Source organism: Ceratotherium simum, chromosome 31 (assembly GCF_057802395.1).
Source record: "Ceratotherium simum simum isolate JZ-2026a chromosome 31, ASM5780239v1, whole genome shotgun sequence".
In the NCBI taxonomy this organism is placed as follows: domain Eukaryota; kingdom Metazoa; phylum Chordata; class Mammalia; order Perissodactyla; family Rhinocerotidae; genus Ceratotherium; species Ceratotherium simum.
The window spans coordinates 29,370,644-29,387,006 of NC_141930.1; the positions used below are offsets into that span (position 1 = coordinate 29,370,644).

The following is a 16,363-nucleotide window of genomic DNA, read 5'->3' on the forward strand; positions in this document are numbered from 1 at the left end:
AAGGAATTCTCCTTAGAACCATAAAAATGCAGGCATCACATCCAAGTTTTATATAGAAACAGTAATGGCTAATGGAAAGATGTGTGAGAATGCAAGGGAGCATATATTTAGCCTAGAAAGTGCTTCATTAGAAAAAAAATCTCTGGATTTTTGTCTAAACATTGTGTCAGAACTTGTTTCAACTCAATGACATTTTGGTACATTTAAAGGCAAATGCGTAACCTTACACAACCCTAGTAAGGACACCAGAGGTTTTCTTTGCTCAATTCAATCAGTTCAGAGCAAGAAACTTTAAAATGACTCAAAACTGTTTTCTATTTAGCTGCTTAAAAGATGAGATCCTTAAGGAGTAATAAAGCTCATTCAAGCTAAAAGGGCTAAATTATATCTAGGTATTTCCAACTGAATTCACAAGTTTGTTGATGTCTTATAGACATGGAGTGCCAGCCTGGGCTGATGCTGAAAAAGAAGTAGTTAAAAGCTTTTTATCTAAATGTCATGTGTCAATAACATACCAATTTATACATGAAAGGGTAGTATATACTTTATCCTTTTCATCTCCGTTACTTTAGTTGTGTGTGTGTATATATATATCTATATACATATATAACATACAAAATACAATATATATATAATATACACACACATTATATTTAAAAAAACAGTCATTGAGATTTCAGTTATTTCCATTCACTTTTAATTGGTCAATGCTATCACTTCATTTATTCATAGAGCAAAATAAATCAAGCATTTAGAAATTAAGTAGAAATACTTCGTTATACTTTTATCTTCACATTATCTTTGCGTTTTATCTTTTGCTAATATTTGAATTGCATATTCTAGCCATGTCAGTAGGAGAATTTATTTCATTTGGGTTTACAGCATTACCATAAATGAATAGTAACTGAGTGTCTGCAAAGTCAATGCTACTGAACTGGACAGAACATAGTTAAGTAGGACAATGTAAATGTGAGAAAAGAATTTAAAGGACATAGTCATTTTGGGGGACCAAACTTTGACTTACATGGAAAAAATATTTTTTCTTCCACACAAATACTTAAAGTCTCAATATAAGATATATATGTATTCCTTAATCTTAAATATGGTTTCATTTAGAAATGCTAATTTGGAAGTGAAAAAGATTTATAATATTTTTAGAAAATTTCACGGTCCTACGAAAAAAGTGAGGACTAAGACCAGACTCCCCTGTAAAGAATCCAGTAGACTCAGGCCTGGGAAGTCGGAGCCCACAGATAGAATCCAGCACTCCCGGTCTGTGTGCTAACCACAGCTTGCTCCTTTTGGATTCTCCAATTACTCTCTCTGGAGGGTTCAATGGCAGATTGAAAATGAAATCTTAGGAAGAACTCAAATATAAATACAAAAATCAAACTTTGTTCCTTTGTACATTGACAATGTCTCTTTAAATCCTAATACTTTAAACTCTCTGTTATCTGTGTATCTAGAAACTAATAAAAGTTCTTTTCACCACACAGTCTGATGGCAGTGCAGTGCTTTCTGAATCCTGGAAGCAAGAACAAGTCATGATTTTCCTCGGAAGTAAATTTTTTTGTTCGTGTAATCTTGAGAAAGTTTGTAATTTATAACATAGCGGAGATGTCATTTTCTTAAGAAGAATTTTTGACGACCTAAAACATCATAATCTTCAAGTATGTTGGATAACAGAGTATTTACAGTATTTGGGAAATCATTGAAAAATTCAAACTTCTTACACCTTCCTGACTGTGTTTTCACCTCTAAGACAAAGCACAATACATTATTTTTTATTCACATAGCACTCATTTTGACTCTTAACATGTTAAATGAGGGATCGAGTTGAGAAATAACTTAGGACTTACATGATTGAAGAGTGATGGGGCCTGTTTGGTGTGATGATTGACATTATTATACCATAATCTGTTATTTATTCATGGAATCAAAGGTATAGTTCAGTTGAGCAATTCAATTTCCAAAGATCATGAATTAAAAGTTGTCTTGGAAATAATGAAGCTAAGAACTCATGGTTCTGCACAAAAGTGAAGAATTTGCCAATATAATCATTTTTTCCTTCTATAAAGGGGGTGGAATGTTTTCACCAATTGCTGATAAGGAGAGAGTCTTCCTGGGCCTTTCCTGGTGACTAGGTAACCTTTTCACATCTGAACAAAAGATTATTATTTTTTAGTGGAAATCTTGCTTGGAGGATCAAATCATGGAGTACTAGGAAAGTATGTCTACTGATAAAAATCATCTATTTTTTAAACATTGCTTTGGGGCTTTGTACCAAAAGAAGTCCCAAGTTGAACCCTCTGTCACTTCCTGTGATGTCATCATGGGGACAGCAGTCTCTGTGGCACACCTGTTACAGGTGGTGGCTATAGAACCTGACTATTTTAGGAGAATTGGACAATCCAAATAACTAAATAATTAAGTTAAACTGACTTTTTTCTTTCTTTTTTTTTCTTTTTTCATTTTCTTTTTTTTTAGTGACGACTAATATTTAATATACCAGTTGGGTTAATATAAAACCAGGGAAGGAAGTTTAAGACATCTTCCACTGTGGTCAGGTTTGTCATAATGGACGGATGAAAGTAATCATTTACATCTTTGATTTCCTGGGAAACATTGGCCAGTCTTGACAAGCCCTTTCTAGTTAAGCTGATTCTCTCGTCACCTGATATTCTGATAGCACCCCTGGCCAGGTTCCTGGGGGCACCAACATTGCAAAGTAGGGTGATCTTGCAAGAGACAAATGTTCTTAATCTGCCGAGGCAGGCTGATGGAATTTGTGGACCAGTTTCTGACATCCCAAGTAATTATGATGCTTAAAGTATTTTAAACGATTCCAGGTCTATAAAAAAAGTGATGATGCCTATATGTATACCCTATATTTTTTATTACAAAAATATTGAAATAATCCATGAGTTATTCCACTCTGCACCAACTATAAAAAAATACTATCAAAGTTTGACCGGCACTTTTAATGCAACAAAAAAGCACCATGACCGAGGACACCGGGAACAGAAAGCGGGGAACGTTTACTTGCTGTACGGAGGTATTTAAAACCCACAAGCTTGTTGTAAGAGTGACTTTACAAATGATTCAAATACAAATCTTAGCTGGATCTAGTGGCAAGCCTTCCGTCAGTCAGAAGGGTTTTCTCATAGCATATTCACCATTTGTCTGCTCATACTTACTAAAAGGTGTCCCAAAGCCTCTAAAAGACACATCACTTTGACCTTGGAGCGGGGGACGGGGGGGCGGGGGAGGGGGTCTGTACACAGTGGAGAACGTGACTGCTCATGCTCGCTTTTGCTTTCTTGGGGCTCACGCCGCTCGTTCTCAGTCGTTCAGGGCTTGCGTGTCAGCCCCGCGGTTGGACGGTGTTTGGCACTAGAAAGGTGTGGCGTGGCGGGTTCTGGAATCGCGCCCGCCTGTGATCGCAGAGCCGCGCGTTCGGCGGCCTGCAGCATCCAGTTCCAGCCGGTTCCTCTCCCGCCGCTCTGCCCTTGCGTTCCAATGTGAGCTGCACAGGCCGGGAAATCAGATGCTCATTTTGCCTTTTCCCCCCACTTCCTCTTTGTGTATTTATTAAATTTTTGCTGTTGAATACTGAATCATGATTATCATTTAGTTTACATCACTAAGTTATCGAGCTCCTTGGTCTTGTCAAAAGCCACACACGTGCTGCATAGGATTTCTGTCATGTTCTCAACTGAAAATTTAAAATAAAAAACAAATCCTGAAATGTGTCAAAAACAACCAATCCATCAATTCTAATACACGTGTAAACACACTTGAGTTTGCTGTCCATTGGATAGGCTTTTCACGCATGGTATTGGTTTCCCAATGAGAAAATGGTTTATGAATTTTTTTCTAAGCAGTACTATTTGTTTTTCTGGAGTCTTGAGGGATATATTCTCTCTTTGTTTTTATTTATATTCCTGTGGGAATCAGAGGTTTGCATCAAGAAAAATCACCTAACCTATTTTGACAGAGGACTGGCGTTGTGTGTGTGTACGTGTGTGTGTGTGTGTGTATGTGTGTGTGAATGACTGAATATATTTCTATGCAAAGATCAGTTAATCCCATCAAAACACCCTATTGATTGGAGGCAACATTTTCCATTATAATAGTACCCTCTGGTGGATGAGCTGAAAGACTGCGCAGGAGGTCGGTAGCAACAAGGAGTCCTGCTAAGCTGGCACGTTCCCTTCAGGTGGAGCAGGAGACTCTCAGGGCTGCTATTTTGAAAGGAGACCAGCCGCAGGCAGTCAGCTGATGGAGGGTCACACAGCAATCATGACGACGGTCAGACTAAACGTTACAGCTCGTTGCCCCACTCTAGGATGAAGTTTCATTATTGCCACAGCCCTGCTGTCACCCCTTCATCTGGAGGTTGTGGCTCCTCCAAGTCCTTTTGTTTCACAAAGTGGTTTCGTACTCCAGCCGCTCCTGAATGAGGGCATCATCTTTGTACTGCAGCCTTGGAGGAGACGGGGAACATTCAAAGGCTAAAATGGCCTTCCGGAGGCTTCGGTCCAACACATGTCTCTCCCACGCTGGGTACCTATTCCTGAACAGGTCAATTTTAATGACAGATTCTTCAATCCGTGGTGGGCGGGATGATGGGGTGGATGGGGCAGTGGGCCTCACCTGAAAGACGGGCACGCACCCATCCCGCTCTGCAAATTTCTGGTCACGGTCACTGACGACACTGCGGTTGTTGGAGATGGACCGGAGGGTGCTTGTGGCCGCTTCTGGAGGCAGAGTGAAGGGAGCGACCGGGTCCTCACAAGCGCAGCTCGGTGACTGCCCGAATCTGGGTCCGTTGGGGTGAAAGAAGGCATAATACATCAGCATAAAAACAACGCCAGTCAAGAAACTGCTGAACACCACACACAGCGCTGGGATGGCAAACGCATCTGCAATCTGGGGAGCCTTGTAGAGGTACCAGAGGGCACTCAGGGCTGTGTTTTCCAGAAGAATGACAAAATAGTAGATGAAGAGCCTGCAGCGTGTCCTGCCTTCCTTGACATTGAACCAGCTGAAGATATAGATGATGCCCACCACCATGTCGAAGACGATCTCCTCCCATTTGGTGATACAGAATTCTGTCTCACAGTGGACGATCCAGAAGGTCATGATGCACCAGTGAAGGACGATGAAGATCCCAAAGTACAGCTGGAAAACCGAGGCAAAGAGAGCGAAGGTGATGACCCTGGCAGCGATGGTGAAGAAGTGCCAGCAGAACTGGATGACAACAGCCATGTAGCTGATGGGCTTCTTGTCATCTCGAGAGTCCCGGAGGGCCTTCTGGTAAGAGGCCAAGGCCCAAGCCAAAGACACGAGGGAGGCTGCTGCTGTGAAACCTACAAAGGCAAACAGGAAGACATTCTGTCAAAAGTGAGATGCAGTGTTGTCTCCTGAAAATAAGTCACGTGGAGCTGGGGACTTGAGACAGCTAGCTTTGACCTCAGCAAAGCTCTTAATTTCTTTGAGTTTTAGCTGGACTAACTGCTCAGATGAGGCTCCTAGTATCTGTCCTCTTTGGGGCCCCAACCATATGGAGAAGTCATGAAGCTAATAAGAATGCTCCTCAAAACCATCATATGGGGTGTGGAATCTGGAAATGGAGTGGGTTTAACTTTCTGTGTATTTGGTGTAAATAGACTAAGGAGAAAGTTTTATGTAGTGGGAATATAATTGTGGACTGGATGTTGACAGAACTGGGTTGCTGTTTCAACTTTGCTGATTATTACCTGCATGACTTTGGATAATCATTTAAACTGGGGTCCTCATTTATAAAGTGGATGATCTCCAGGCTCCCTGTCGGCTTTGAGATTCTGTGATTGAAAGGGATAAATAATCACAGGAAACTTGAGGGGCTAGCTGGTTTACCCTTCTGCTTCTAAATGAGAATAAATGTAGTTCATTCACAAAAGAAAGTTTACTATTTCTTTTTCTTTTTTTTTGGTGAGGAAGATTAGCCCTGAGCTAACATCTGTGCCCATCTTCCTCTATTTTGTATATGGGACGCCACCACAGCATGGCTTGATGAGTGATGTAGGTCTGCGCCTGGGATCCAAACCCGTGAACCCTGGGCCACCGAAGCCGAGGGCGCCAAACTTAACCAGTGCACCACTGGGCCAGCCCCAGAAAGTGTACTATTTCTTAAAAATAAGAAAAGGAGTCCACAGAACCTCCTTGGCAATGTTTCCTGTGATACCTGGTGTGCAGTTTGTCCTAATATAATCTGACACTCTTCCTACAGCTTTCTTCTGCTTAGAAGAAGAAATGTCTGTTCACTGACACTCATCTTTTATTCTTTTATAAATTAAAGATGGTATAGAAATCACTTCTCAAACACTTCTCTTATCATTTTCTGAGCCCCATTTGGTTAGTATTCCTCCTAAAAGTATGTTTCCAAATTTTAAAAATTATTTTTATTGGTTCCCTCCGTTCTTGCTCCATCTTCTGTGTCTGAAACATCACCTCTACGGTCCAGACGCGGACAGGGCTCACCAAAAGCCCACTGGCCTGCTTTAGGAGATAGCTTTTTTGGGGAATTCCACTTTGTCACTGAAACGCTATGTCAATCTGCATTGCAGCTGGTTTGCTTAACAAACCGTACCAAGACTTACCAAGACTAAGAACAGTTCTACTACTAAATATACTACTACTACTACTACTACTACTAAATCTACTACTAGATATAACCAGGCCATGTTAAGAGTCTGTCTCCCACTGTGGAAATAACAGAAGGGAGATTGCCAAGAACTTACAATGGAATTTGTACTTTTCATATTTTGATAGAGAAAAGCTGTCTGTGGTCCTTGAAAAATGAATTTAAAAAAATGACTCTTGTGGGAAAGAGCTACTTGAATTGATAGAAAAAATATGCAAACTCAACAATCATTTCTTACACATTTTTCTTATGATGAACTCCAGAAAAACACAATTACTGATAAAATATTTTCCAACAGCCACTTCTCATATCTAATCCCAGTCAAGCCAGCAGAACACCACATCTTACACAGGACCTTCAGTTTTTACTGGCCAGCACAAAAACCTTTCATTACCTTAACTCTCAGGCAGTTATGGCAATATTTCTGGGTCAGTGAGATTCCAGTACACAAGGAGTTTATGTTAATGTAATTTCTATGTGGTGGAAACACCTATATCAATTATAAAGCAAGTTCAGAAGTGAAAAGAAAGGGATGGAGGAAAAGTTAAAAAAAGAAGAAAGAAAGTGAGAGGATGGGAAATAAAAGTTGATGGAATAATGACTATTTGAACCACATATTATCGATTTAGGATATAAGAGCAAAGGTAGTGCCATTTTAATTTGAACACCTTTGTGGGTGACCTCACTCCTCATGACCTTGCTCCTTATCTGTACCATTTGTGATGGCACGGATTGCTGCTTGAATAGACTGTGTTTTTGTGCGTTTAAGCTCTGCACCCAGTGCTGCCTCTCCACAGGAACGGCTCTCCTGTTTTCACACGCCCGCTCCATTCCTTAGGACTTAAAGAACTACGTCCTTAAGCACAGCGCCACCTTCAGGAAGATGGCTGCATTGGCGGTCAGGCTCCCGCAACGGGAGCCGGTTGGATCAGGCTAGTCAGAACGCTCAGGGTAGTCAGCCCAAGGTACTCGTTTGTACAGGGAGATATTATGAAAGAAAGGCTGTTTTCCAAAGCGGTGAAACATAGTAAAAAAAATTTTACGTACACAACATCATAAAATTATCTTTTGTCAGATTTAAAAGAATTGGAAAATTAGCTTAGTCCAAATCCCCCTGTAATCTTCACCTCTTTTATTGTATGTCTTAAAAAAGTAATTCAGCCTGCTTTTGACGCTGCAGGGAGTTGTTAAGACAATATCTGGCAGTAGAAAAATGAAGATTTTCTATCAGCTTTGCTTTCTATGTAGCTTACTATTTAAGAAGTCTATACCAAAGGCAAATGTCATGTCCATCATGACCACTTCCTTTATGAATTCTCCGTTTTAGCAAGAGTTGCCCTTGTTCATTTGATTATGATTTCTTATTCTTCTGTTTAGCAATTAATTTTTGTAAGACCAATATATGCCTGAACAGAAAATATGGGGCCATTATTAGAATTACTCCTTATTACAAATTCACACCTGCCATGAAATGCTTAGTTCTTTTGCTTTTTACACAAATAATATCAGCTCAGTTGTTTCAAATGCCAAGAGAGACTTCCTCAGCAAGGCACCACGTTAGTAATGGAGTAGAATTCTCCAGAACTTCTGGCACATGGTGGCACAGTTCTGGAACACAGAACTCTGAGCACTCCTTTGGCTAACAATGTATATTTTAACTTTTTATTTGAAAATAATTTCAAACTTACAGAAAAATTCCAAGGAAAAAAATAGTACGCTAAACACCTATATACTCTTTGCCCAGATTGTCTTTGGCTTCATGTGCTTTATCGTTGCCTTCTCTCTCCCTTTCTCTCTCTCTCTCTCTCTGAACCATTTGAGTGTAAACTGCATACCTCATGGCTGCTATGGTCTGAATGTTTGTGTCCCCCCAAATTCATATGTGAAAATTCTACCCCCTAAAAATGATGGCATTAGTAGACAGGGCCTCTAAGAGTTGTTTAAGTTATGGGAATGGAGCTCTCATGAGTGGGATTATTGTCTTATAAAAGAGGCTCCAGAAAGATCCCTAGCCCCTTCTGCCATGTGAGGAAGATAGTGAGAAGGTGCTGGCTATGAACCAGGAAGAGGGTCCTCACCAGAAGGTGACTGTGCTGGCGCCTTGATCTTGGGCTTCAAGCCTCAGGAACTATGAGAAATTAATTTCTGTTGTTTATAAACTACCCAGTCTGTGGTATTTTGTTATAGCAGCCTGAAAGGACTAAGACAATGGTCTTTTACCCTAAAATATATCAGTTCCTATTTCCTATGAATAGGGATATTCTCTTAGATAACCACAGTAAATTTGTCAACTTCAGTCAATTTAACATTGATGCAATACTTTTTTCTTAATCCACTGTCAATATTCCAATTTCATCAATTGACTTTAATAATGTCCACTATAGGATTTCTTCTTCTAGAACAGAATTGAGTCTAGAATCAGGGGTTGCATTTAGTTGTCTCATCAATTTAGTTTTCTTTAATCTGGAATATTTCCACAGACTCTCTTTGCCTTTTATGACATTGACATTTTTTGAAAAGTACAGTACCTCAAAATAAAGAAAAAAAGAGTGTTCGTGTTTTGGGTTTGTCTGTTGTTTCCTCGTGGATAGATTCAGGTTATGCATCCCAAGCTGGAATATTACATAAGTGACATTGAACAATATTTTTCCCCCCACACCATTAAAATACTAAAATATAAGGATTCCTTCAGTAGTCCCAAGAAGTATATAATGTGTCTGTCAGTACTTTCTTTCAAAATAATGAATGGCATATCACTCTAAAATCAAACTACAGAAACAGCTACAGAGGATTTAATGGGATTATATTATTTATTAAAATGTTAAAATAGATAATAAGACCTCAGAAATTACCTAGTGCAACGATCTCATTTTACAGAAAAGAGATAGAGTCTCACTGTGAGAGGTTAAATGATTTATCTTCCCTCCTTCGCCCCATTGTCTCGGATGAAAACTGTCCTTCCAATTCAAACCTAACCCTCCTGCTTCCTGGAGAAAGGACCCCATCAGCCACCCCCTCTCTCTGTGTATCCCAGCTCTTCCTCTCCAAGAGCTCCTTCCCTGGGGATTACAAGTGTGTAACAAGCCTCCTTTCATCCCATGAAATGCCCCTGACTTTATCTCTTTTCTTCTCCTTTATTTCAGACTTGTCTCTTTCCTGTTGTTCCTCCTATTTTTTGTTTCTTGTTTCCCATTTTAATCTGCTTATCCTAGAGATATTGGCACTGCTAGGGATGCTGCCCCTGATTCTCTTCCCTTCTCAGCCTCTCTCTGAGTGATTCCACGCACTTCTACGCCTTGAATCATCTCCTCCAACTCAGCAAACATCCATCCCCCGACCTGCCGTCTCCAGCTCCAGACTGTGTGTCTCGCTATTGGCCTGAGACCCCACAGGCCTGCGGTCGAGGTGTGCTGGAGGTACACACGATGGAATACTTGGAAGCAATCTGGCTCTACATGACAACATTTGCTTTCTCGTGGAAAGAAGACAATTTTCCCCTTATGCTGCCTGTTGTTAGCTTAATACCCTTCTCAGAATGAGAGGGAACATGAATTTCCAGATAGGCTGCCACAGTTCTAAGAAGATGGTTTTACGTGCAGCTTGACTAAAATACCATTTTGCAAAGCCACCCAAATCCAAGTGTTCACAAGTGTGCCATTTTGGTGCATTGTGTCTGAAGGGGTCTACAATAAACCACAGTGGCATAAAAATTATTTTGAGTTTTGAAGGCATTTGAGTTCCTGAAATTGCTTATTTGCCTAAAAGCAGTGCCTTCCAAAAGAACTCTGTCATAAATTCTCTCCCTGGGAGCAATTCTAATTTTCTTTTCTGGGAGAGAAGTCAGCACCATACCCAAATAGACATTGTCACAAAACTCTCATATCTCCCATCTATTTTCCTAAGAGTCCTTTACTTTTCCAAAAAGTCATTTGTTTTTTTCCATAAATGCCCTTACTCCCTCATTTCTAAGAAATAATTTGTTCTCCCGGAAGTGCCCCACCCCATCCCCAGTTAAGATGGTATATAATCCCCCAATTTTAACCACTTCCTTGAGTCACATTTCTCTACGAAACCCTGTTCGGTACATATGTAATTACATATTTAATTTACATATTTAAATACATAATTACATTGTTTTTTGTCTTGCTCATCTGTATTTTGTTGGTTTAATTTGCAGTTGGTTTAATTCTCAGAACCTGAGATGGTAGAGAGAAAGTTTTTCCTCCCAGAAAACCTCTGCCACCGAATTGAGTTCCGTTGTTCCAAGTATTTTTGCTTTCTCACTGCACCGAAGCCCAAACAACTGATCTGAATTTGAATAAAACAATTTAATCACCATAAAGTTTGTGTGACAGTTTATTCCATCATTTTGAACTGATTTTATATATGTATATGTCTTTGGATAAGGATTGGTAAGGGATATAACAACTTTGGAAATATTATGCTCCAAGAATTTTGTTTTTAAAACCTCTAAACCAGGAGGAAGTTACTTCTAACTTCTTAGATCTGTGCATTTGAATTGTTTTAGACACTGCTTAGTAACTCAGAGACTAGTTTCTCAGGGGAATGCTAAGATATTTGCCCATTTTGAATAAAAGTTTTTTTCAGAATATGAGTTATGAGTCTAATACTAGCTAGTCAGATAACTAGCATTTCAAAGGGAACTGACAGAAATCGACATCACGTAGCCCAAGTGAACAGCGAGGTTTTGAATTTCTTCCCTCTCTTCTCCTTGCTTCCTATGGACATCTTTCCCGGCAGGGCGTCTCCAGGTCTTTCGCGTCTTTCTCTTCCCTCTCCTCCTTCTTCTGTTGTCCTCTCCTCCCCCACTTTGCCCCTGCCCCACCACTCACTCTGTTGTTTTCCCTATTTCCTGCTCCCATTGAACATAACATGGAATTGAATTATTTTCTAAAAATAGTTGTATTAATGAAATAATGTTTGGCGTTGCCCAAATCTAACCTCACAACTGTTCTTAAAACTCACATAAACTCCACATAAGGAAGGAAGGTGCCTGATTTAAGTGTCGGTGGTCTGCTGTAACAGCTCTTCTCCTGCCTCTGCTCTGAGTCCTATGGCTCTGCTCCAAATCTGGATTTGCTGTCAAGGCTTCCCACAGCTCCCATCAAAGGGACTCATCACCCCTAACCTCTGTTTTTCATCACAAGTAACTTGCTTTCCTATAATCTTCCTCTAATTCGGATATAAATGCAATCTTAATGAGAGATGTAAAGAATTCTTTATATTTTATTTAGGCTTATAGAAAATAACAGCTTAGAGTACGGTTGATGGGAGGTGTGGGAGGGGGTTGTGGGCAAAAGCTCTGTCATCTCAATTTAAACACTATTTCCTTTCAGAAATAATGGATAAGGGGTTAGTATGGGATACAAGACCCTTGGAAATACTATAATCCAAGAGATCTTTTTGATTTTGAAACCTCTAGGTTAAGAGGGGGCTACTTCTGGCCCCCAAATGTAAATTCGTTGTTTCCGTGAACATGTTTTCATATCAAATACCCCATCCTCTTCCTTCAGAGCACAGTTTATAATTATGTTTCATTTTGTGCTTGTGTAATTATTGTGTTTCGCACTAGAGTGGACCTTTAGGTAACAATATGCACCTGCCTCGTTTACCTTTCTGTCCTCTAGTGTCTTGTACAGTGCCCGGGATATATGAAGAATTGGCTCTTAGAGAGAAAGAAAGGAAGAAGGAAAGGAGGGAAGGAGGAGAGAGATCAAGGGGGGGGGGGGGAGATATCATCCTTATATAGAGACGGAACCACAGGGAGAATGAGATATTCAAAAAATTTGCACAATTCTTCATTGCTCTCCTCTTCTGTTTCTTTGCAATTTTAGTCAGAGCTGTGAATGCCAAAACACTGTGAAATAAAATCTGTACTCCTGTCGTGTTGTTTGTGGTCTGAGTGTAAACAATTCTTGGAAATCCCCAGAGAAGGCTTTATAGGACTGATAGCCTAATTCCCTAGATGTAGGAGGTTCGGGGAACTGAACCGAGTACTCTAATTCTTTGATTCTTCAACAAACAGAGCCTGTCTCTTTCCTTCTCCTGAGGAAGGGCACAACTGCAGCTCTTCCCCTGCAACAGGTCAGCCAAAGTTTATATCTCAGAGAAATACCCAGCCACTGGCCCAAGTATGCAGCAAAACTGTAGCTAGGGAGAAGGGCTCTTATTTTTTAACTTAAAAATTAATTATTATGAAAAATTTCAAACATATACAAAAGCAGAGAGAACAGTACAACGAATATACACTTCATGTAGCATCCACTAAAGGTCCTACTGAGTTCTGAAACCCATGACAAGGGGAGAATGACTCTTGACCAGCAGGGAGACGCCTCCTGATGGAGCCTCGGATCAGCTCCTTCCCAAGTCTTCTTGCATCTATCCTTCCCGAATGTTCCTTTCCCTTTACTGACAGAGACAGAAGGGCTGTGTGGAAAGCTAACTCTGATAGCTGATGCTTCGTTGGCATGTCTTAGGAAGCCTGACCTGTAGCTCCCTGGGCCACGTGACCTCCCCTGGCTCATCTTGTCCCTGCCTCTCTGGGCTCCAGACACACTGCCATCTCTCCACTCCTCACATGCTAAATAGGACCGCATTCTCTTCCCACAGACAAGAAATGCTAGCTCTCCCTTGAAAAGCCACCTCTCTCCCATTAATCCCTACTCATCCTTCAGTTTTCAGGTTAAGTGTCATTCCTCTCCTCAGGGAAGTCTTTCCTCGCCCCTATCCAAATCCAGTGCCCCTGTTACAAGTGCCCACAACCCTCTGTGTTTGTTCTTCACTGTACCCCACCCAGCACATCCACTGTAGTCATACATCCGTGTGGGTGATGATGGACGTGTCTGCCCAGGAGGGCTGGCTCTGCATCCTATGGCTGACCACCGTGTCCCACCATCTGGCGCTCTCTTGTGTATCATTTTCTGAACTTTGTATGTTTGTCACCCAGTAGCTGCTTTCACATTGTCTTCCTGTTTGCCCACCATCTTGACTGCAGATATCTTGACTTCCTGTCTTTTCACCCCATTTCTTCACTCTACTTGTCAATTTCAACATTTTTTGGAGGAAATTTAAAGTATTTTCTCACCAATAGTTTGGGAATTGATGATTTACAACATAACCCTCCTCAGCTATGGAGGCAAGATTCTCGTATAACCATTTATAACATACACAGTCTTTTCACCGCAAACACAATAATATCTTTCCCTAAAGTTACAGTCCCTAAACAAACAGACAAATCATTGACTTGTAGATGACAATATGATACTGATTTCTTGTAGTCAAAAAATTTTATAGTTTCAAAAGTGAGTTTGAGGCTCATAATCATAGACAAATGGAGAAGGAGCAAGCATTTGTTGGGCCCTTGTTTTGTGCACAGGGATGTGCTTGGTACCTACATCCTTTATCCAATTTAAATTTCATGATAACAGTTTGAGGCAAGTACTATTTTGTGCTCAGGGAAACAGAGACTCAAAAAGAGGTTAATTAACTTGCCCAAGCTCACCTAATTAGCAAGGAGGGCAGGCATCAGCATTCACAGATCCCAAACTCTGTCCACCACAACAACAGACTGGGATGGTTAGCCCCACCAACAATGGGGGAGATGAGGCATGGACAAGGGCAGTGAGTTCTTGAATCTCCCACAAGCCAAATTCATGGGAGAACAACATGGTGGGTTATAGACGACCCTGGAGGTCCTTTAAGTAGTGCCACCTCTTCAGGCCTCTGCCTCCCACATACCTGGTCCTCCAGGCTCACAGCAACCATGTTTGTTCCCAGGCCGAAGGATCCCATTTTGGATTCTTTTCATAAAATGGATCAGAAGCACAAACACCTAGGAGGAAAACCAAGCTCTTCTCTTTTTCACATTTTCTGAACTAACAGCCCTCGTAGTGTTCCTGGATTTTCACCTGAGCAAAAACGTTGACCAATTTGAGTTGAATTATTTGATCTGAGAGTAGCAGGTTTCAAAATGAATACCCAGAACCAGAATGGTCTTCCATTTCTGCAGTGGGTTTAGAGCTCGTCTCTTAGCTATGGATATAAAAGCAGTAGATCCACTTGGCTGGACTCATATTGAATTCACCTCGCTGAAATAATGTAATAATGGGAAAAATGTAAAGCCCTCTGTGTTCTGATCTATGTTGAGTCTGGTGAAGGGAAGGCAAGTCATACAAGCTCCATGGGTCTAAGATGGCCTAAACCTTCTTGCACTGAAACCATTTTATCTCTGTTTTAAACCTTGTAATAGTTCTGATTAAAAATATTTAAATGCTTTAATATGTTTAGTTTTGGTAGGGATACACATTATTTTCGTAATCCATTCTGAGGATTTCAACTTCTTTGCAAGGCAAATTGTAAGGCTGCTAAGGAGGTGATAAGGGAAACACTGAATTGAAATTAAAAAAATGTTTTAATATGAAAGTAGTTGAAGAAACTTGTTGGGAGAAGCAAGGTGTCTCTCTTCCTTCTTAACAAATATGGAAAGTTATTTCCTTCTGATTGGAAAAAAAAAAACTCAGATAATCTCACACAGCTCTATCTCATTTTTAAATTTTACATTTTTTAAAACTTTTTATTATATTTTCCCAAGAGGACAAGCATTTTGTGTGTAGGAATTTGAAAACATCTAATATTTTCTCTAGGAAAAAAAAAATTCTGTATATAGAAGGCAAGAAGTCATTGTTCTTAGTACAATATTACAAATTGCATGGTTAAATTTACATTGAAAATAAGATAACAGAAATTACTACTCAAAAGACATAAAATAAGTATTTGATGCTCAATAGAAGTAAAGTTTTCTTTAGAGTAAGTTTAGTTTCTATATAGTTTTTTTTTTACCATCACACTATTTTTTCTTGAAGTTTTCTTCCTTGGGGTGGTAGGGGGTGTAGTGGGGCAAAATGAAGAGGAATAAAGAGGGAAACAGGGATAGAGGCAGCAGACAGAAGCTGTGTCCTCTCACCTGTCAAAGAGTGACATGGCTGGACAACAGCAAGATTAAAATGACAATTTAAAAAATCCCAACATGTATCAAACATTGCTACGTGGCTGATTTTTTCACGTTTATTATCTCATTTATTTCTTACAGCGTCACTTCTTTGACATAAGTATTTTGCCCATTTTACAGATGAGGAAACCAAGGCTCAGAGAGGTGAAATAATCTTGCCCAGGGGGTGGCAAACTTCCTCTGTAAAGGGCCAGATAGGAAATATTCTGGGCTTTGTGGGACACATTGGTCTCTGTCACCAGTACTCAGTTTTGCCATTGTGGAGAGAAAGCAGCCATAGACAATACTTAAATGAATTAAAAAGTAGGCAATGGGTCGAGTTTGGCCCACAGGCTTGAGTTTCCTGACCCCCTCAGCTAACCTGTGGACACATTTTTAATAAATGGCAGAGGTAGGATTTACACTCACATTTTTTCTGACTTTAAAGTCCTTACACTTTTCCCTAAACTCATTGAAACATTTTGGGCCAATCATGACACCCAGTATCTTTGGGAACACCTCTCTAGGCGGCTATAGGTTATAGTGTGACGGCTGTCTGAATTAAAGCCCAGGGGCCCTGTGACCCACCAACCAAACGAAGAAACAGAACCACAGGAAACCGCTTGGCGTCAGTATATCCCAAACACATATGAAGTCTGGGCAGGAAG

General features: G+C 40.3%; 1 protein-coding gene across 1 annotated transcript in view; it reads right to left on the bottom strand.

Annotated features, from left to right (window-relative positions):
- Positions 1-689: 689 nt before the first annotated feature.
- The window catches only part of XKR4 (XK related 4), a 397,062-nt gene continuing 381,388 nt past the window's right edge, over positions 690-16,363 (bottom strand). Inside the window, exon 3 of the mRNA XM_087420559.1 lies at positions 690-5,372. Coding sequence (XP_087276685.1) covers positions 4,426-5,372 — 947 coding nt within the window. The 3' untranslated portion in view covers positions 690-4,425. The remainder of the gene's footprint in view (positions 5,373-16,363) is intronic.